This window comes from Mustela erminea, chromosome 2 (genome assembly GCF_009829155.1).
Source record: "Mustela erminea isolate mMusErm1 chromosome 2, mMusErm1.Pri, whole genome shotgun sequence".
Classification (NCBI taxonomy): Eukaryota; Metazoa; Chordata; class Mammalia; order Carnivora; family Mustelidae; genus Mustela; species Mustela erminea.
The window spans coordinates 135,938,058-135,960,791 of NC_045615.1; the positions used below are offsets into that span (position 1 = coordinate 135,938,058).

The 22,734-nt window shown below is 35.6% G+C and overlaps 1 protein-coding gene and 1 long non-coding RNA gene across 4 annotated transcripts in view; one reads left to right on the forward strand and one right to left on the reverse strand.

Moving 5' to 3' along the window:
* Positions 1–9,352, reverse strand: part of GABRG1 (gamma-aminobutyric acid type A receptor subunit gamma1) — a 73,864-nt gene extending 64,512 nt beyond the window's left edge. Inside the window, exons 1-2 of one of the 3 annotated variants that reach the window (XM_032334211.1) lie at positions 9,281–9,352; positions 8,313–8,620 (exon numbers count right to left, since the gene is read on the reverse strand). In XM_032334211.1, the coding sequence (XP_032190102.1) occupies positions 8,313–8,416 (104 nt within the window). In that variant the 5' untranslated portion in view covers positions 8,417–8,620; positions 9,281–9,352. Of the gene's footprint in view, positions 1–8,312 lie in introns of all 3 variants that reach the window. The other 2 variants (XM_032334212.1, XM_032334210.1) reach the window with 2 other exon arrangements.
* An 83-nt stretch (positions 9,353–9,435) lies between these two features.
* Positions 9,436–22,734, forward strand: part of LOC116585044 — a 30,149-nt gene continuing 16,850 nt past the window's right edge. The window contains exon 1 of the long non-coding RNA XR_004283449.1: positions 9,436–9,545. This is a non-coding gene — a long non-coding RNA (uncharacterized LOC116585044). The remainder of the gene's footprint in view (positions 9,546–22,734) is intronic.

Genomic DNA, 22,734 nt, shown 5'->3' on the forward strand with positions numbered 1-22,734 from the left:
TTGACATTCATCAGGGTTTGCCCAGGATGGCTTTGGTTTACACCTGTTGTCCTAGAACAATAATAGCACCCTCTTTCACTCACAAAATGACCTCATTTGGAAGATAAATTATATATCCATCCTTTATATAGTTCATATAGAGGTGACTGCAAATGTCCTGGTTCTGACACCTTCGGAAAACTCTTCCATTAATCTGTTTAAATGATGGAGAAGAAACTCCAAAGCCAGGCCTCATTTATGAGCTGTTGCTCATAGAAGATTAGCATTTATTTATAAATACCAGATATGTTTCTATAAGCATAAGTCAAGCTACAGGTTCTAGAAGAGAAACATACCCCTTTTAATGTTTCTGAGTAGAAGATATCCTAATGCCAAAGCCTACAGGAGCTAGCTTTTAAAGAGTAGTTAAAGCTATTGATTTTAGATCTGAAATTAAAAGTTGAGAAAAACACAGTAAAGAATAAAAAAGAGAATTTTGTTTTCCTTTTTTCCTTTAATTTCTAGCTGCTAAATTCTTTTGTACAGACCTTTTTTCTATAGTTGTAGCTCTGAATCATTTTTATTATTTGTAAAAGTTAGTAGGGAAGCAAAAGAAGTAAAAGTATGACAGGATAATAGATCTGAACTTTCAGAGTTTTAGAGAGGTGAAATGATAGTCCACTCAATTCGGTGATTTTTTTTTTTTTTTTTTTTTTTTAGCACAGTGGAATATAGGATCCATCAGTTAACACACATAGAGGTGAATACTTAGGAAATTTGAGGAGGGTAGAGGGAGCCTAGCCCCGAATATTAAGTAAATGTGTTCCACTTTGTGTTTCCGAAATGTCCAGGGCTTACCTCTCCCATGAAACTGATCACATTGTATCTTAATTAACTACCTTATTTATTTATGACCTTCTCTAAGCTCTTTGAAGACAAGGGTTAAGGTTTTCAGTGTGGTATCATTGGTATATAGCCCAATGCCTAACACATAGTAGGTGTCCAATAAAAATATTCATTGAATAAGTGGAAAGAATATTAGATCTCATCTTGCTATTTGCAGCTAAAATTACAGTGAATCAAGGAAATAAATAACTAAAAACTGTAACTGTTGGCCTTAATAGGAGAATTTATTATTATAGGTAATTTAATATAAAATTAATTAAAAAAAGAAAGTACCTTTCTGAAACCAGCACCAACCCCTCATAAATAAAAACAAATTTTTTTTCGCAATAACAATATGGCTTATACAATTACTAAGAGGAAATGTAGTAAGGTAGGTACAAGTTTTATGTGAAAAATAAATGAAGAATAAAAAAACAGAAAAAAAAGGCAAAGTAAACATTTTAGCTATTAAACAAGATTGTTAATATATTTTCCCCAAATTAGCTTATAGAATTAATGAAGTTTTAATTTGAATCCCATAGTTCAGACATTAGAGGTTAAAATCATTATAACTAAGTACAAGAATCAATATGGGAGTTTACAGAAATTAATGAAAAAGGGAATTGTTAGGTGAAATTTGCCCTGCCAGAATTAAAAAAAAAAACACATTTTTTAGAGAAGAGAAAATAAACCATAATTTTCATTAAGTCTATTAAAAATGACAACTGGGTTAAAAGTATATTAAAATAAACACTGAATTCTCTATTGTTCCAATTTATATATATAGATCTTGACAGAACAGAAATTAGTCTTAGAAACAATATAATTCTTCATGACATTCATATTCTCTAAGCCTTCGATGTTCTTATGCATCAGATAAATTCTGTAAGTGGGCTAAAAACTTTGCAAAGTGGAGGCTGATTAAATTAGAACACATATTAAAAGATCTTAAAATTAAGTTGAAGAAGGAAATGGCAATTAGTTCCTTTGAATGCAGAAAAATATGCTTTTTTTCTAAGTCTTGGGATTACAAAATGAGAGATTAAAATATTTTCATTGACATAAGGATACCTTCAGACCCATTCACTTAAAAAGAAGAGAATCCAAATGCATAGAACAAAAACAGCAAAACTATCTTTCTAGTCATTCCAGGTGTGACAGTTTGAAGGTTTTTCAAAAAGAACTCTTACTAAGGAAATGACAGACACAAACATACACTCATAAACCACCTGCACAGAACCACAAATTAGTTTATAGAACATACATGTCAGAGTAACACTTAAATTTAATCTAGCCAATACGGTTACTTTGTTCTAGTCAATATGGCTATTTTGTGGCAAAGCCAATCTTTACACAAAACACTCTTCTTCCTGTGTTGGAAGACTATTTTGATAATTATACATAACTAGGATGAGTGAGTTGAGTAATGTCCCTGTGGTTAAGCAATTCACAAACTGTGCAACCACAAGTAACAGTCCTAGAAATCTACTCAAATATTAACTTGTCCAGAATCTGATTCTAGCAGTCTTAAAGCTACCTGGAGAACCAAATCACCTGATCATACCATATTAAATGGTATGATCAAATATTAAACTATTTATATTAGATTAACTATATTCCAATCATAGACTTTCTGAAATGCACAGGTAGTTGCAGGTTAGAGTGCTTCTCTCTCCTTAATGCCTAGCACAATCTCTACTACTGTGTTACTCAATGTTTTTGTCTAAAAATAAGGAGAAATTTTAAATCTCAAAATACATTTTATCCGGGAGGAAATGGATTCCTACAGTTTGGAAGTTCACTATTAAACTAAATGATACAGGCTACAACAGGATGTTGCTTTTTTTTTTTTTTTTTGAGATTTTATTTATTTATTTCAGAGAGAATGAGCATGCGAGAGAGAGAACATGGAGTGAGGGGCAGAGAGAGAAGCAGACCCCCCCACTGAGCAGGGAGCCCCATGGAGGACTGGATCTCTGGGACACCAAGATCATGACTGGAACCAAAAGCAGACAGCCAACCAACTGAGCTATCCAGGCCCCCAGGATGTTGCTATTTTAATGCCACAGGTTAGATGACCAGAGTAAAGGATCTCTCAGAAGATGTAGGAATACAGTTTTCAATTTTAAAAGACCTATTAAACTGTGAGACTATACTGCTAGCCACAGACTAGTAATGTTCTCTCTCTCTCCAATCTGTCTGTCTCTCCTTCACTAATACAAGACAGCTGACAGCATTCAGTCTTTCCCTAGAGTAGCAACTGATGCCTGCTTCCTTGATGTCCCCATTATAGCTCATCTAGAATTCTGAGTAGCAAATATAGCATTTTATCACCAACATAAACTACTAGAGTTCAGATTCTCTGGAGACAGGGACTCTGTCTTCTTTGTCCTGTGCATCTAGCATATATTCTTACATATCTGCCCCGTATTCAGGATACAAACACTATTAGGAAAGGATTCTGTCTTACTTACCACTGCATCTCCAGTTGTTAGAACTCTGCTTAACACACAGTAGGCACTGAGTAAATATTTGTTGAATGAATGCTAATGCTCAATAAATGTTTACTGAGTGAATTAATAGCTAAGACTATTTCCTGAAACATGAGGCTTCAGTTGGTTAAACTATTTTAGTACAAATAGAATTAGATTCTGAGATATTTAAAAATAGAAAAAGACATAAATTTCATCTGCCTCCTACAGAGTACAAGAACTTTAACAAGCTTCTCCTTGAAGAAGTCTAGTGATAAGACATCCATTATTTTGTTAGAGGCCTTTAGTGTTGAAAGAAAATCTGCCTCCCCATAGCTTTCCCTACTCACTTATGGTTTGTTTGCTATACCTATGTGTAATAAATTCAACCATGATTTTATATAGCATTTTTAAAAATAAGTTGCTGAGTCCTCAAAAAAAAAAAAAACTTTTCTGAATTCCAAATTATTCCTTTTAACTCTTTAACCTATGATATTCTTTTTAGATCAAGTGTTCCACTTTGTTGAAGTTTTTCCTAAAATAATTAATCTAGCACTACATATAATATTCCAGATTATGTGATAGGTACACAGTAGATTTTTATGCTTACTATGCTTCTACCAATGACATTGTCTGTTCTTTCCTTTCCTTATTCCTAACATCCCTCTTTTCCTTTTTTTCCATTCATCCAGAGTCATGCTATTTGCTCTAACTTATATTGCATTTGTAATCTGAGAAGTGTGAAAGAATGCAGGCTCTGGGCATAAAACACATGGACTTGAGTCTCGGATTCAGCATTTAGCAGCAATAAGATGTTCAGCGAGTTCCTAAAATTTGCTGTGCCCCAGTTTTCCCATCTGCAACATGGGGAGAACAGTATCTAAGCAATATTATCCCTACATACTTGACTGGTTACTTGACTAAGTATAACGTTCTAGGTTGAACATTTATCTTTATAATTCTGGAAACATTTCCCCCATAGTCTTCTGGTACTGTGATGAGAAATCTCATGGCTCTCTAATTTTCTTTCCTTGATTGAGATCTTTTCTAACAGCAGACGGTTCTGTTCAACCTTGGAGTTCTGAGTGTATGTTTCCTTACTGTGACTACAAGATGTTTTGGTTTGAGTAATACCATAATCTAGGCCTTGGCAGTGAGTATAAATGACATATAGGTAGTACCCATGTCTAGTCTATTCACCACTGTAAACCCAGCGTGTTGCACTGTGTATGGCTCGTAACAGGCATTCAAGAAATATTTGTTGATTAAAAGAATGAATGATCTCTCTGGAATCCAAAACATGTCTAATAATGCATAAGGATTCAAGGACTTTACTGTAATTGAGACAACTTTAACCAGTATAAATAATACTAGAATCACTGTAATTCTCAGAATATCTGTTGTTTTATCTTTTCAGTTAAAATTTTAAGTGCTATGTACTTGGCACAAATTTTCTCTCTTGGTCTTGAAACAAGCTGGAAAGGAGAATGTCATTTCCATTTTCACAAATGAGAAATCTCTGCCTCAAAGATTTTCCTGAAATCACCCTAGTGGGAAATGGTGGAGCTAAAACCAGAATTTACATTCTAATGGCCAAGTCCAGGATTCTCAAGTGGTACCTGGTGTATATGTGAATTATCCTCCTGAGGCCCATACATTTAATTTATGCCCACCTTTCCTCTTTCTCTCATGATAGTCATTTATCATATTTTGATAATATCTCAAGAGCCTTTTTCCCCCACTTTTTCACCTTGCCTTGTCTCCTCTCCTTTGGGACCCTGCCATCATTAATATTTTCTTCGACAAATTCTAATCACCTTTATATAACTATAAAATATTAGATTAGCCTATTTCATGATTGAATGAAAAGTCTAACATTTGCTTTTATTGCTTAGGCAGAGGTATGTCTGATAGTATATAATGAAACAAAATAGAAGAGGGATATAGCTAAAAGACTATATACACAGGGGATTTTTCTATTATAGTATTTGCATTTTAGTTCCAAAAGAATTTTGTCCCTTGGTTCTTTGAATATTTTATTGTCATGGAACATCATTACTCAGTAATTTTGTCCTCAAGTTTGCATCAGTGTTTTATTAGAAAATTAAGTCAAAACTCTAAATGCCTAAAGAAAAATCATTCACTACCACCTCCACAAAATACATTATTGAAATTACTTGAAAATAATACATTTTATAAAGGAAGTGTATTTGAATATTTTCATTTGGGCAACTGACTGTTAAATTGTACAATTATTGACTCATGAAATTGTTTGGAAAAAAACAAGTTATTTTCCCTGGGCTCTCTCAAATATAACTGCTTAGTCAAAGCTTATCATAAATTACTTCTTAGAACAACTAAAGCCTCCAAGCACTTTTTCAACTCTCCTTAAAAATCTGATTAGAATTAGATTTTTCCAACGTTATAAATAAGTCAAATCTAGCTAAGAAATTTTAACCAACTTCTCAAGATGCCATGGAGCCTCACGGAGAATGAAACACAGGAACCATGAGTACAGCTTTCAGTTACAACAATAGGATAGGCTTTCATACTTCAGCAATATAAAAATCAATAGTGTCTCTCCTCTATGCATTTGATGGAAACTAGTGAGGAAACAAGCTATTGTCTCTGATTAAATATAAGAAATAACAAATTTCAGTTTGGTAAATTCCCAAATAGGTGACTTTGAAGATTTATTTTAGAAACCAACATAAGACAACAGAAGTCTTATATACAGAACCATTTATGATTAGTTTAAAAGAAAGGCCCTTCCAAACAAGGAGAAAGGGAGATGAAAATATAAATGTAACTGGCTTATCCATGTTGACACCAGTTATCTCCAGCTAAATATTAATAGGGTAAGAACTTCACCACACCTGTAACTACTTTAAAGTGAAGATATAAACTCTCATTATGGAGGCCCTGACAGCTAATTATAACAGAAACATATAAATTTATTTTTGAATATTCTTTTATTGATTGGCCAGAATAATCCAAATTACTTACACTATTATGATAAAAATCAATTATTTATCTATTTTAACTACATAACACTTCTCTCTCACGGACTCTTCCATATGGTTAAAAAAAAAAAAGTACATGGAATTCTAATTAGAATTTTACTCTTTAAAACTGCAAAGAAAAACCAATAGAGCAACCATTGAGTTGTTTTATGTTTTAGTTCAAATCTAAAACATATTGATAATGAAAACTTGTAGAAATCACAAATGATCTACTGCTCTTCATTTTCTAGATGAATTAAATGTTTAAAGAGGGTAAGGAGTCTTGACACAGATCATGTCTCCAGACTTCCAGAACCCATCTGTGTCAGCTATACTACACAACTACCTCTGAACAGCTTGAAGAGAGTTCTGGAGCCAATTATGAAATTGTAATGTAAATATCCTCAACACCAAAAGATGTTATGACTTTATTATTTCTTTAAATGGTTTGTTTTAGATATTTCAGTGATCAGCTTGTCTATTAGGTTCCAAGGGAAACTTGCAGTTATAATGGCAAAGGAGCATACAGGTTGTTATTTCAGAAACCCACTGGGTAAATCTGTTTTTACTTATGAGAATACAGATTCATTTGTAATATTATGAAGATGCATGAAAACACTGACACATGATCAGCCAAAATATCTTCTATAATTTGACATTATATTCAAAGAAATAAGTGATTATGATATGACTTATATGCAAGAAATAATTAGTCAGTAGTATGTTTGTGTCCATGCAGAATGAATTTAAGTTTCTAGGGAGAAAGGTAAATAAACTAAAACTGTAATACTTTAAAAAATCATATGTCAAACATTTTCTGGCAAGTCTAATATTGCTTAGCATACTTTAATCCATTCTCTGTTTTTGGAGAGAAGATATAGTTGTTCTATCTGCTGATAAATATTCACTCTAGCTATATGGTAAAATTAATCATAATAATTTTGTTTTAGTAATGATGCAACTAGTTATAAAGACATGTTTCCATCTGCATAGTGATTGGGTTTTACTCGAGTTCTAAACAATATCACATAATACAATAATATAATGTTAAATGTGCATTCATATAAAACACAGTTACATGATATGAACAGTATGTCCAAGACCATAATAGAGTCTGTGTCTTAATATATTTTAACTCCTTTCAACCACTACTCTTATATCCAGGTGCAATACCTGGGCATTTTATTTTTCTGTCAGAATGATTTCAAAGTTTTATTGGAAGATATTACAGCCAAAGGAGCCCAGATCCTTTTCCTGTTAAACTGGAGGCTTGGGGTTGCTAATGTCTCTCTCTTTGTCTCTCTGTCTCTCTTTCTCTGTCAAACACACTTACACAAACACACACACACACACACACACACACTCACATTCAAAAATTATTCAGATAGCTCAATAAAATATACATGTTATCTCTAACATAAATATAACACCCTCTTAACCCTGGTTTTTAAACCATATTTATAATCTCTTTCCAAATGTAACTTTGGGTTTTTCCAGAAGAGCAAAATAATAATAATAATAAAGGGAAAAATCAACATTTACTTATAGAAAAGCATCATACATACCATGTTGTGTAACAAGTCTCTAAAATAACTTTCTCTTTAAAATGCAGAATTATCCAGAAAGTTCATCAATGACATTCATTGACTAAATTTAGTACCAAAATCATTTCTACTCCCCATCCTAGGAACTGAACCTTTACTAGTTTCCACTGTGTCAAGTCAAACACGCCAAAACAAAACAAAACAAAACAAATCCAAAACTGAACTGCCTCCTATGCTTTCACACACAGGCTCATCTCATCCTATCTGAAAATAAGTGTATCTAACCAGAAAATAAAACGATGGTAAAATATTGCGCTTGTGCCCAGAGCAATGCAAATTACTTAACTTAGAATGATTTCCAAAAAAAGAAAGAAATGAGGGGGAAGGGGGTTGATCCCAAAGAATAGTTTTAAGTCCTTGAATTTACTCACCAGTTTCCCAGATGCAGGGTCAGTAACAAGAACATGAGCCTCACCACTCTACTTTGACTCCACAGAAGAAAGGGAGAGAAGAGAAAAGCTTTCCAAGAACCCATCAGGATCGCTTTTGCCGCTCAGTTCTCCAAGATAGGACTTTTTCTCCACCTCAGCACCAGCCAGGAGAGTACGGTGGGAATGAGTGTGGCTCGGCAGTACACCTCCCAGCCAGGTAGGATGCGACTCCCAGCGGAATTGAGCCGGGGAGCCAATCAGACACAGAGGATGCTGGCATAAATTATCTGAAATAGAGTTGGACCAATCTACGGCCCAAAGAGGCGGGGTTTCTCCTACTAGAAATCGAGCCCAGTGGGGAAAAGGGCTCCGTTTTTCCCAAAAGAAAAACAAACCTCTTCTCTCTCTCAGCCTCAGAGAAACGTTTGCGTGGCCTTGACAGATTCCCTCCCTGGGGAAAGAAGCTTCCTTCTTCCCCCTGGCCTTCCCTCCTGCCTGCCACTATTTCGGGGGTCCCTGCCTCTTTTTCTCCCGCGTTTGAATTCGGAGTCTGCCTTCCCAGAGAGACGCGTGGCAAGCTTACACAGTACCTAATCTGTTTTCCCCAGGCTCACGATGGTTCTGCTAATTTTTGTTAATTATCGTTGTTAATTGTGAGTGTTGGGCGTTGTCTCATTTCGCTTTGCAGTCCCGGTACCTGGCACAGTGCCCGGCACAAATGAGCTCTCAGGAGATGCTGAATATCTAATTGAATGAATGAATGAGCGGGCTCGGTGCATTCCTGATAATCACGTTTCCACCCCCCTTCCGCTGCCTTTATGAGTGAAAAGATTGGCAGTCTCCTCTCTCAGGGCACTACATCATGCTCCGGAATAATGCCTGGCAAGAACTATCTCATTTTACAGAAACATAAAGAAAAATTCTATTTTAAAATGGTCCTCTTAGCCACAGGAGCTGAGACCTCTTACATGGGTAATCCTTGCTCTCTGCTCCCTCCCCAGTTGCCTTCCCGTTTGTTGAGCTCCCGTGTTTGGTACCTAACTTCAGAGGCTCTGCTTTGAGTTTGCAGCAGAGCCCAACAGTTGCCATGGCAACCAGAAGCCTCTGGCAGCCTGAACAACTGTAGAGGCAAGACAGTGGTGGTGCTGGTTGTAGAAACAGACTGTCTCTGCCCAGCCATCTTCTGCCTTTATGCCTTCCTCAATCCCTGCTTCCCACTGAAGCCACCTGGAGGTGAGGTCTTTGGTTGTCTCATTAGTTACCCCACAACCACTTGCAATTGACCAGTTTCAGGGTGAACAGGCAGATAAAAAGAGAGTATTTGTCTCCAGGCAAATAATTCAGGGCAAAAGAAACAGCGTTTGTGCATAAGCGTAGGGTAACTGTTGCTACCTTATCTTCTGAAATCACTTAAAGGAATTGGATGGCAGTAACAAGGTTACAGATATTTCCTGGCCCAGAATAACGGTGCAGTGCCGGGCTTTTCTCTCCTCTCTGACTGACTCTCCATCTTTTTAGTCTCTGAAAATAGTATTGACCTCCTTGTTTTTCTTCTCCTACTAAACAGTAATTAGGCAGCATTATTCTTTTCAACAAAGCATGTTAGTCAAGGTAACTCATACCAAATAATTTATTTAACAATAAAGTTTCATTATAATAGATTCTGAGGTGAATAAATTTAGTTAAAAGTTGAAGTCAATATAAATCTGAGTAGACTTTCTTTTTCTGCTTTAATTAGGAATGTGCTTTGTATAGTTATTTAACTGTTTCATTGGATGCCCACACTAATTCACTGATCTGATTAGCCAGGGAACTAGAAATTAATTCACTAGAAGTATGTAGTGAATAGCAAACACTTGCCTTGTTACTCTTTGCATTATGCTAAGATTAGGTAAGATTTTTGCATATTTTAATGGGGATATGATACTGCATAGTGTTATACAATAGTAGTCGATAGTTCTTCCATCAAAAATTCTTAACAAGGTTTCACTTTTATTGTTCTTATATATAACAGAAAGAAGCTGAGAACAGTTAAGTGAAATTAATGGAGGAAGGGTGAAGGATATACCCTTGCATGATTACACGTTGCCTATTTACTCTTACAGAAGATAAAGGCCTGGAGTAATTTCCAGACTGGGAAATTTCCTGTACTTTCCAAACTCTAGATTTTTTACAGTTTTATGCTGAAATATTGTCAAATTCATCTCACTCCTTTCTTTCAAGCAACTTTATCTATTTCTATCTCTTTGATTTTATTTTTATTTCCTTTCTATAATATATATCTTCTGGAAAACTGATCCAATTCTGCTGCTATTGTTAATTATAATTCCCCGTAAACTGAGTAAAAGGGATCTGAGCCCTCCCGAACCCGAAGAAAGAATAATTATTTTGAATATCAGCCATGTCTTGACCCTAATATTCTGTTTCATTTGATTTTAATAAACCAGATTGTAGAGGTGACATATATTGTGAGTCCCAGAAAAGCCGAGTAAGTATACTATACGTATCAAACAAAGCATAGTATCTCACAAGATAATACTCAAGAGAAAACAGATCAGGTGTCATGCACAATTCCAGATTCTGAGGCCAGAAATTGCTATAGGTGAGGAACTGCAGAAAGATCTCTGTCTTCCACTGTGGCAGTCATTTCCAACTTCAGTCATTTGACCCCATGAGTTATTTATCAGTATCTGGAGATATTTTCCATTGTCACAAATTGGGGGGTGTGTTGTAAGCTACTGGCATCCAGGAGTAGAGTCCAGAGTTGCTGCTACACAGTCTAAAATTCAAAAGAAAGCTATCCTACAACAAAGAATTAAAATTGTAACAAAGTTCAAATTGTAGATAAAATGAAGTTGAGAAGCCCTGAAGTATGTATGAAGGAGATAGGTAACCAGATGCCACTGCAGTTGATGATTCCTTTACACCATCTTTGAAGTCACAATTCCCCTCCTCCTTCTTTTGGTAGTCTGAGTTACAACCACCATCACTCATTTTGTATCTAGCTGCAATTACTATCAACTCATGGTGCACAGGAAATTTCTGTCTTCCAGAATTTTTTCAGGTATTATCTTAGAATAAAGTGTTTGAGATTCCCTATTAAAAAGACAGAGTCATGGGCTTCTGTCCAGACTTAATGAATTAAGATTTTCAGGAAGAACCTCTGGAAGTCATCAGGCATCAGAAAGTTTGAGAATCATTGTCCTATAATCATCTCATAATATAACCAGTGAGACAGTGACCTGATTATGGATGTGCAACCCTGGCCCCCAAAACATCAGGTTTCGACATGATTCATTTGGCCATTATTAATTTATTTGTTAAAAATATGCATTGAAAAATTCTGATGTCAGACATTATGATGCCTGACCTTAAGGATAAAATGGTGAACAAGACTTACAACTTTGTGCCTCAGTTTCTTCACTTATAAAAAGGAAATAAGAATTATATTTAGCTGATAGGGGCACCTAGGTGGTTCAGTGGGTTAAGCTTCTGCCTTCAGCTCAGATCATGATCTCAAGGTCCTGGGATTGAGCCCCACATCAGGCTCTCTGCTCAGTGGGGAGCCTGGTTCCCCCTCTCTCTCTCTACCTGCCTCCCTGCCTACTTGTGATCTGTGTGTGTCAAATAAATAAATAAAAATCTTTAAAAAAAGAATTATATTTAACTGACAGACTTTTTTTAAGGATTAAATGGATTAATATATGGGATCACTTTAAACAGTACATTTATATTAGAAATTACTAAAAAATGTGAATGGATAAAGAAGATGTGGTATATACATATACAATGGAATACTATGCAGCCATCAAAAGAAATGAAATCTTGCCATTGGCAATGACATGGATGGAACTAGAGAGTATTGTGCAGAGGGAAATAAGTCAATCAGAGAAAGACAATTATCATATGATCTCCCTGATATGAGGAATTTGAGAGGCAGGGCAGAGGGTTGTGAGGAGTAGGGAAGGAAAAATATGAAACAAGATGGGATGGGGAGGGAGACAAACCATAAAAGACTTTTAATCTCTCAAAACAAACAGGGCTGCTTGGGGGTGGCAGAGTAGGGATAGGGTGGCTGAGTTATGGATATTGGGGAGGGTATGTGCTATGGTGAGTGCTGTGAAATGTGTAAACCTGGTGATTCACAGACCTGTGTCCCTGGGGAAATAATACATTATATGTTTATACAAAAATTTTAAAAAGGTCATTGTGGTTAACTCATTGAAAGTAGGTTTCAAATCTAATTCATTACTCCAGCTTTAAGCAAAATGCTTGTCATCAAGTAGTTATTTCTAGTAGCTATAGTCTAATAGGGGGAGTGGAGAGTGTTGGGGGACACTTGTTCTCACCCCACCCTCAATGTTATCATGATACCTGGTTTCTCCAAAACAAGAAGACACTAGCATCCTGTTCTAGTTCTCCCAGAGCACTTGTACTTCAGTCAAGACAATAACAGGTTCCTAAATTTATTCCTCAGTATCATACTTGTTTTGTCTTGTCAGATGTTCCTCCTTTGCCTGGTTTTTATTCTTCCTGGTTAAATTTAGGGCTCATCTTTTCCCCCAAAGCCCTTATTGCTTATTCACTCCATACTAGCCTGTCCTATATTAATAGTTAAATTCTACTGAATGTTTACTATGTATCAGCAGGGATTATACTTAACAGTTCTAAATTACATGTGCATATAGTCCTCTATTTACTTAAAGCAACAACTTTATATCGGTAACATAGAATATACTACCATTTTTGGCAAGTATCTGGATTGCGATCCAAACCTTAAGTTTTGTGCTTTTAAATTTTATACTAAAGAGAGTCATAGTGCTTATCAGACCTCATATTACAATATGTGTATCTTCACCTTTCTCTCCCTAGAGTGCAACACAATGAAGGCAGAGATTTCATTTATTTTCATTACCCCCTTTGTCCAAATCAGTGGCTAGCAAGTAATAGACAACAGGTATCTGCAGAATAAATAAATATTCAATGTAAAATCAAATGAATAAACACATTAATGGCTTTAATCCTTTTTATATATTTCTGGAGCCCTTACGGGATCTTTCTTCAACACCATCAGTCTCAAGTGCTCATCTCTAAGTAGACGAAATCTAGATTTTGTTGCTTAATTTATTTCTTTCCATGGTACCATGAGAATTAATTACTTCTATTTATAGATCAATATCATCAAAATTAACAAATCAAGTCATCTTTATTTATATAATCAAGTTATTACTTGAATCAAACAGAAGAGAGAGCCAGCACAAAGAGATTTCAAGACTGAAGGCACCGACTCTTGTCAATCTGTTCAACCTTCTGAATCCTGTATGTGGCCTCTGAAATGCAGCCAAGAGAGGGAGTTCAGAAGCTGATCCTTGGTGGCAGATGGCAATGGATATAGCTTCTAACCCTAAGTCCGTCCCATTTTTTTTTGTTTGGTTCTGTATTGTAATTTTTTAATAAAGATCTTATTTATTTATTTGACAGAGATCACAAGTAAGCAGAGAGGCACACGGTGGGGGGTGGGGTGGGGAAGCAGGCTCCCTGCTGAGCAGACAGCCCGATGCGGGGCTCAATCCCAGGACCCCGAGATCATGACTTGAGCTGAAGGCTGAGGCTTTAACCCACTGAGCCACCCAGGCACGCCTGTATTATAATTTCTTAATACGGCTTTCCGCTGCTGGTTATCTCTATTTTTTCTTGTTTCTTCCATATTTTCCATTCTATCTGATTTCCCCACTCATATGCAAATATGCTCATGTATAACATTAAAATATGCATCTATACATATTAACCATGTCATTTCCCACTCTGTCTTCCATGGTTATCGCTTTCTCCCATGAATAGCCATCCTTCCCTACTTCTTCAACATTCATCACTCACCAAACTCTATGGTCTGCCTTCTGCCCTCATGACACCAATACCTCTATTTTGCTGGATCCAGCAGATGTTCTGCTTAGTCAGCTTGTATGATCTTTCATCAGCATTTGATCCAGTGGGCCATTTCCTCCTTCTTAAAACACTCATACATGTCATGGTACCATGCTTTCCTGGTTTTTCTCATGCATCTTTAGCTAACTGTTTTTAAGCTTCTTTACATATCTTCACATTCTTTACATCTTTACATGTTTGTTCTATCTGGTCTCAACATTGCTCAAATATCAGTTCAACTTCTTTTTGCGTCACACTCTCACATGCAGCAAACTCATCCATTTCCCGAGCTCTATATCTATATCTATATTTATACTTATATCTATATCTATCTATATCTATATATAACTTTTAAAAAAAGAAAGTGGCACTTGGTTAAGCAGTTTTTTAAGCACCTGACTCGATTTCAGCTCAAGTTATAATCTCAGGGTTGTGAGATCAAGTCCCACATCAGGCTCTGTGCACAGCAGGGAGTCTGCTTGAGATTTTTTCTTTCCCTCTCTGTCTGCCCCTCCCCACTCTCTCTAAAATAAATAAATCAATAGTCTTTAAAAAAATAAAAAAGGATTCCCTTCAAATCACATTGTAAGTCTGGAATTATTACTGGGCTTCAGACACGTATATCCAACTAGTCAAACTGAAACCTCACAGTTTTTCTAGATATACAGATCATCAAATATATTATGAACTCTTTCCAGGTCTTATCTCCAGTCTATCCAGTGTAAATAGATTGCTGTGACTCACAGTCTCATAAATAAGAAGGTCCTTGTTCAAACTTAAGATTGTCTACTATTGGGGTGCCTGAGTGGCTCAGTTGGTTAAGCTGCTGCCTTCAGGTCAGGTTGTGATCTCGGGGTCCTGGGATTGAGCCCCGCATCAGGCTCTCAGCTCAGCAGGGAGCCTGCTTCCTCCTCTCTCTCTGCCCACTAGTGATCTCTCTCTCTCTCTGTCAAATAAGTAAAATATTTTTTTTAAAAAAGTTTGTCTACTATTAATTGTGTAAAAACAAGAATCTTATTCATTTTTAATACCTTAATTCCCACAAGATTGCATGAAAAATGAAATTAGTCAACATATAAAACTCTTAGAACTGGGATGGGCACACAGTAAGCATGAAGTTAATCTTAATTATTGCAATTGTTATTACCATTTTCCAACTTCTTCTATTTCTACTGCCAATTAATCCAAGCAGCCATCCTCTTTTACTTGGACTACTAAAACATCTTCCATTTCCAATCATACCAACCTCTGATTAATTTTTATATAATCACCAGTTGGTATAAATTGATTATGTTCTGTGCAAATAATTCAATGATTTCCTATTGTTGGATAAAACTGTAATATTTGCATTATGGCCTTTGAGAACCTCTAGCTTCTGGTCCTTCCCTCTCTCCCCTACCCCATTTAGTACCCCTATCCTTTCTTCAAAGTGTTCCAGCCAGAACGACCCTTTTTTGGTTTTTTCATTGTTGTGAGTCATTGATACCTTTGGGGTTTGCAGATGATTTACCCATACCTGGATCACACCATTCACCCTTCACCCTTCAACTGATTATTGTCCTCTTTTCAGTCAGCTTAACTGGTACATTTTCAAGCAAGCCCTAGTTCCCCTATTTAAATTAAGTCCTCCATTATGCCATCCAATAGCACACAGTACTTTTCCTTCCTTTTTTTTTCCTTCCCTCAGTACTTTTCCTTTCCTTCCTCAGTACTTTTCCTTCTTTCCTTAACTTGCTATATTTTATAATTCGCTGATTTATTTGATTTAAGAAATAGTCACTAAGCACTAGGGTTTTGAGCATTCTTCTATGTACTAAAGATGCCATAATAAACAAATCAGTTTCATGCCCTCATGGAGCTAGTATTTTGTTGAGCTTCCTATAATGTAAATTGCATATATCTTCATTTTTAAACATATTTTCCATAAACACCTGTTTAATTTTTGTCTGTTATTTAGGCTGTCACTCCTGGATAACAAAAAATTTTATCTCTTCCTCTTTTTGCTCACTGTCCCCAATTATCTGGTATACTGCCTCATCAGAGCTATTTTCTGAAGAAATGAATGAAGGAAGGAAGGAATGGAAGTACATGAAAGTTGGAATTACATAAATAAACCTTGTAAACATCACCAATCACATAATTAAGTTATATTTGCAAAAAGATGGAATGTAAAATTAGGTCACATGAATTTAAATCCTGTCTACATTATTTTTGTGATTTTTGGCAAGCCATGACATCTCTCCATTATTTCACGAACCTAAGGTTTCTTAATTGGAAAATAGAGATGACAATTACTCCTACCAAAATGGATATGAAGGTTAAAAAAATAACTTTAGTATTACTCTTTGTAAATCATTAAATAATATAGAAATATTTGTTGTTGATATTATTATTATTATTTGATGATTAATACAAAATTATGGTAAATAAAGAAGACATGACAAAGAAGTACAAGATATCAAGAACTAAAAATGATACAGTCCTGTATTTCTATAAACATTGGATATCTTAAATTATTTAGATATCTTAACTTATTGAAAGCCTATAACAATCCTGGGAGACATTTACTACTACAATTCCTTTGTAGTGGCGAAACTAAACACTAGAGATTTACTTCCCCACATCACGTAACAAGTAAGAGGTAGAGCTGAGATTTAAATCTAGAGGTTCAGGTTCCAGAGTCCATGTGTCTGACCTGCTATGTGGTATCGCCTTTTAGATGACCAATAAGTCATGATCTCAGCTTTGAAGGAAATCATCCCTATGTCTGCCAAGACACCTCTCCCCTCTCAGGTTAACCAACACTGTTATTTCAGTGACTACATACTAGGGCATCATTATTGTGAAAACCTTTCATATTTTATTTTAAAGGGCCAGCCCATAAAAATGTCAAAGGTGGAAAAGAGTTTTGAAGAATGACCCTCAAGCAGCCATGTTTCAAAGGAATATAGTCCTGTTCAGGATATGAGACACTAACAGGAAAGAGATCCAGCCCTTGGAGATTCATCAAAGCCTGACATTTAATGAAAAACCTAAAGGTCTTGATGGAGCTTTATTATATCAATTACTCATAGAGTCTAACATATTTTATTTTTAAGAAATGCCTTGCTGGCAGGACTGGCATTGAAATAGTAGCCCCAGAACATCTTTGAATGGCCTTATCCAATATCTAACTCCCTTAACACCCATTTTATAGACCACATTTTGTCTATTTGTGTCGTTTTGACTAGCAGCTAAAAAATAATATAGTTTCTTATGGCCATTAAGGTCCAGAGGTCCTTCAACATGCTTATTTCCCCCATATATTGTCTCACTATAGCCCTTGGTTCAGCAAAAAACATAACAACTACAGGTAAATACTGGAAAATCATGTACAACCCTCAAGTCTCCTCTTAGCTGTGTGATGAGGTGCCATGCATGCCAAAAGGATTATTTTATTGACATAAATCTGGGGAGTCTTTATAAGTATAAGTTCTAAGTTTTTTGGATTATGGTGAAAGGATTATAATGTTGGATTGTCAAAATGTGTTAAATGAGCCCATGTACTAAGCAAAGATTTTGCATTCAATATGCTAAACAAGGGTCTGAGAGTATTTGTAGCAGTTTGCTTTAAAGGTTGATTAAGCCTTTTACCAAAAGGTAAGGAATAATGATGTTACAGTATTTGTGATACTGAAAAATAGGTATCCAAAGTTTTGGGAAGAAATGGTTGTTAGCATGGATTTTTCCCACTCACCAACTCTAATCTATGCACCTCAGTTGGTCCAAGGACACTTCCTTAGCCTTAATGTATTCCTCAAGGAAATCTCCAGCAGCCAAGAAAAATTCTGGGGTAGCTATTACCTGTAGGCCGGGGATGACAGTGGTAAATGGTGCCATTGAACTGGATTCCCAAAATCCAATGGGGATAATGGAATCCCAGGATTCCCCATATTCAGTGGGTGTGATAAAACCCCAGGACAGCAGGAACTGAGTGACAACACTTAATCACTAGAATTAAAGTTGGTATGGTTACAAAAATGGAAAGTATAGGCAGTACAGTAATCATTATGGTTTGATCTGTAGAGGTCCTTGTTGTTAGTCAACTGATCTTGGTATCTTTAGGACTAAAGCAGATGGTCAGTCTATAGAATCTTATTGATTTGTATAGTCAGAAAAACATTAGGTTTGCTGAAGAGAGATATCATTTGATTTCCACAAGATAGTCCAGGCCCCTCAACCTATTTTTACTCTTGAGACAGTTTTCTGGACCCAGAGTCTCTTAATAAAGGGGATATTGGATTCCTTGAAAAAGGTTAAGACCACACAGACAAAAACTTATTCTGTAAATCTACCTCTTAGCCTTCCTCCAAGAAATGTGGCCAACGTTTATCAAAGTGACTATGTATCGTAGAAGTTGCTTATCTAGACAGTGAGGCTTTAAGTCCCTAGTTCTAACTAGGGCAATTCCTGACAAACAATTCCTGGAAATCCAAAATGTAATGTAGTCCAGTAAACAGACATCTATAGAGATAACTGAATGTACGGTTTGGTTACCATAGTAGGCCTGTGTGCACCTAAACTCATCACGTGATTTTGTCCCAGCTATAAAATACATGGTTATGAGCACGGACCCAGTGACTGACAGAAAACCAGATTAGTTCCTTGGCTAGTAGAGAAAAAAACAAGTAAAGGCCATAGAACTACCTTTATCTACCAACATAATAAGATGTAATACCACACTTCTACCACATCAAGGACTTAAAAGGTGAAGGAGTAGTGCTTCTTAAGACATACATATTCAGTTTGTCTAGATGGCTTATGTCAAAGGTAGACAGATGTGAAAGAATAACAGTGGATTATAAAATACCTAAGTAGGTAATTATTCCAGTTAGAGCTGTTATCATGTGTTTTCATTGCTGGGGTTTCCACAATCTCCTGACAGGTGGTATTTAGCAGATATTTTATTGGTGAAAACATTATATAACATATAACATTTATATATATTATTTACAGTATATATTATTATATTATATTATTATATATGTATATATAATATAATTATATATATACATATATATAATATATTATATTATATATTATTTACAATATATAACAATTATATAACATATAATTTTCTGACTTTTAGCAGAGGGTCAGCAATACACTGTTGCTGAGGTACCTCAGGACTGAATCTAACAACTGTCCTGAGGATATCATCTAGTCTAAAGGCACTTCAAAAAAACAGGTTTTTTTAATTGTATAGGACAACATACTGTTCCATTGCATAGATGACACCATAATGACTGGACCTGGTTAAAAAAAGAAGGAACTATTCTAAACACCTTAATGAGACACAGGCTAACTGAAGGTGATAAAGGATTCGACAAAAATTCAAGGCCTTACAACATAAATGAAATTTCTAGGGTTTCAATGTACTGGACATGTTCTGATAATCCCTTTGGAGGTGAAAGTAAATTTGCTGTGTCAAGTTCTTCCTATTATTAAAGAAAGAAGAGAATGTCTCTGGATTTTGGAGGCAACATATTCCTTATTCAGGTTTCTTAGTCCAACCCATTTGCCAGGTAAACTTAAAGTTTGTTCTTTATTAGGGTTTTTATAATTTTTTATCAGCACTCAGAAAAGAGAAAATTCAGCAATAAGTTTAGATTATTGCATAAGCTGCTTTACTACTTGGGCCAAAGGATACTACAAATCTAATTATGTTCAAAATGTTGGTAGCAGATAGGGATAGTGTATGGTACTGATGGAAAAACTCTTCTTAGTGAATCACAAAGTAGACTTTTAAGATTTTAGAGCAAAGCAATGCCGTTCTCTTCAGATCATTATCTTGTTTTAGATAGAAGTAGACTCTGACTTGCTACTGGTCTGTAGCAGAGAATGAGCACTTCCCATGAGCCACCTAGTTATAATACAACCTGAGCTATCCTTCACCAATTGGATTGCTGGGCATGGAGAGAAGTCTATCATCAAATGAAAGCAACGCACATGAGATCAGACTTGAGTGAAACCTGAAGGCATAGATTAAGTCACATGAGCAAATGGCTTAGACATCTACAGCCCATAATCCAGCTCCATTACCCCTCTCTCTCGATCATTATCCTTAGAACCCCATTAGGAGTTTCCTATGACTAGTAAGTGACAAAGGAAAAATCAAGCCTTATTTACAAGTGACTCTCTAGGATTGAATAGAAGCACCCCAAAGTAGAAAACAGTAGCTCCATCATTTCACTTCATGGTGCCTCCAAATAAAGTGGGGAAGAAAAGATCTCCCAGTAGGCAGAATTTGGGAGTAGTACACCTGTTCTGTTGATTTTTTTTTTTTTTTTCTCCTTAGAATGAGAGATGGTAAGAGGCAGAACCCACACTGATTCATAGGTTGTGATTAAAATCAGAGATTGGAAGGAACACATTGGAAAAATAGTGACAAAGAAGAAATGGAAGAGCTATCTGGGTAGATGTCTCTGAATGAGCACAGAATATCAAGATATTTTTTCATCCATCTCTGAATGCTCAGAAAGGAGTAGTTGCAGCAGAATATGATGTTTATTATCACATGAACAAGATGATATGTTGTCTGGCTTTCAGCCTCTTTCCCCAAACACCCTGGTCCTTACAGACTGTCTCTCACATAAAGTGAACATGGCAGCAGGGATGAATGTTATGCCTAATACCAACAGCATAGATTCAACAAATATAGTCTGACTTACAGTTTTCCAGCCTTTTTTTTTACTTTTTTTATTATGTTAGTCACCATACAGTACATCATTAGTTTTTGATATAGTGTTCCATGATTCATTGTTTGCGTAAAACATCCAGTGCTCCATACAATCCATGTCCTACTTAATATCCATTTTACTTATTTATTTGAGAGAGAGAGAGAGAGAGCTGGGGAAGGAGCAGAGGCAGAAGCAGACTCCCTCCTGAGCAGGAGCCCAATTTAGGGCTCCATTGATCCCAGGACCCTGGGATCATATCTGAGACAAAGGCAGACACTGAACCGACTGAGCCACCCAGGCGTCTAAACAATTTCCCAGCTTTTTAATAATAGATACTAATACTTAGTCCCCGGTATGGTACCATTTCCCAAGAGCTTTAACTAGCGGCCTGGGAATAAGTTGATTAAATAGGACCTTTCCAAGGATGCCATTTTTTTCTGCAAGTTAGCTGAGTTGTCAAAGTGGGAGGTTGTGAAAAACACCCCAGTTTACAGTTTTCCCTTTCTCTATTGCTATGCCTGATGACCTCGTCATTTTGGTCCTAACCACAAAATTCTACAGAGGGCTGACTCATTTTTAGCAAAAGTGAAAGGTCCAAATTACAGTCTCCAAGAATACTTGAAAATAAATAAGGTCTAATGTGTTGATTCACAGTATTGAAGTAAAATCTTTATGGGCAGATCTCACATAACATAGCAATCATCATCAGATATCTACATCTATTTTTCTGTACTTCTACACTGTATTTGTGTTCCATTTATAGCAGTTATTTTATATTATGGTGTTTGTCACTAAATGGTAAACTCTCTATGGCAGAGACTCTCTTTTTTGTCTTTATATTCCTAATATCTGGCTATAGTGGGCACACTGTACCTGTTGAATCAAAAAGGGTAAATACTATAGAAATGAGAACAATATTTAAGTCATAAGGACACAATTAAGAATTGGAGGCTTGTCACAGACAGGTATATAGGATAGGATATGTAAGGGTTAATATGAGGAGAGATTTCTCATCAGAACTAGTGATGGTACAAGGATTTGGTGCAAGTTGAGCCTTTCAGAATCGTGTATACTGCATTTTTTTTTTTTTTTAGCAAAACAAGACTTGAAAGTTTATAAGGGAAATTGTGTCAAATTTCATGGGTAAAAAGGGGGAATATATTTGTCTGGATATACAGGGAAGTTGCGTAGTCCAGGAGAATGAAAAATTAATTTATGAAGCAAATTATAAGGCATAGAATATAGAAACAAATTTATATTAAAATATTTTATAAGTAGAGTAGATGAGAAGGAACAAATTTCCAAACATATATGCATATTTTAAATATTTGTCTAATATTTAATATTTGATTAATAGTGCTTTGGTGAGTGCTGTGAAGTGTGTAAACCTGGTGATTCACAGACCTGTACCCCTGGGGATAAAAATATATGTTTATAAAAAATAAAAAATTAATTTAAAAAAATAGTGCTGATTCTTAAGGGTCTTTATAGTATTAATATCAGTGATATTTTCCCATCAAAAAATTATGAACATCTGTGCGTTAGTCTCTGAAAATTATATTTTATTTTATTACTATATTATTAGTTCTTTAAAGTCAGTATTTCACTTGGTAATGGTTTCTTCCTTCTTATTGTTAAAGGCATCTATAAATTATTCTGCCCAGAACAAATGTTTAAAATTGTTATAAAGGCATGGAATTTACTGCCATGGTCTTTAGAAATAAATTTATCATCATCAATTTTTTGCATTAAAAGCATTAGAAGCTTAACATAAAGAA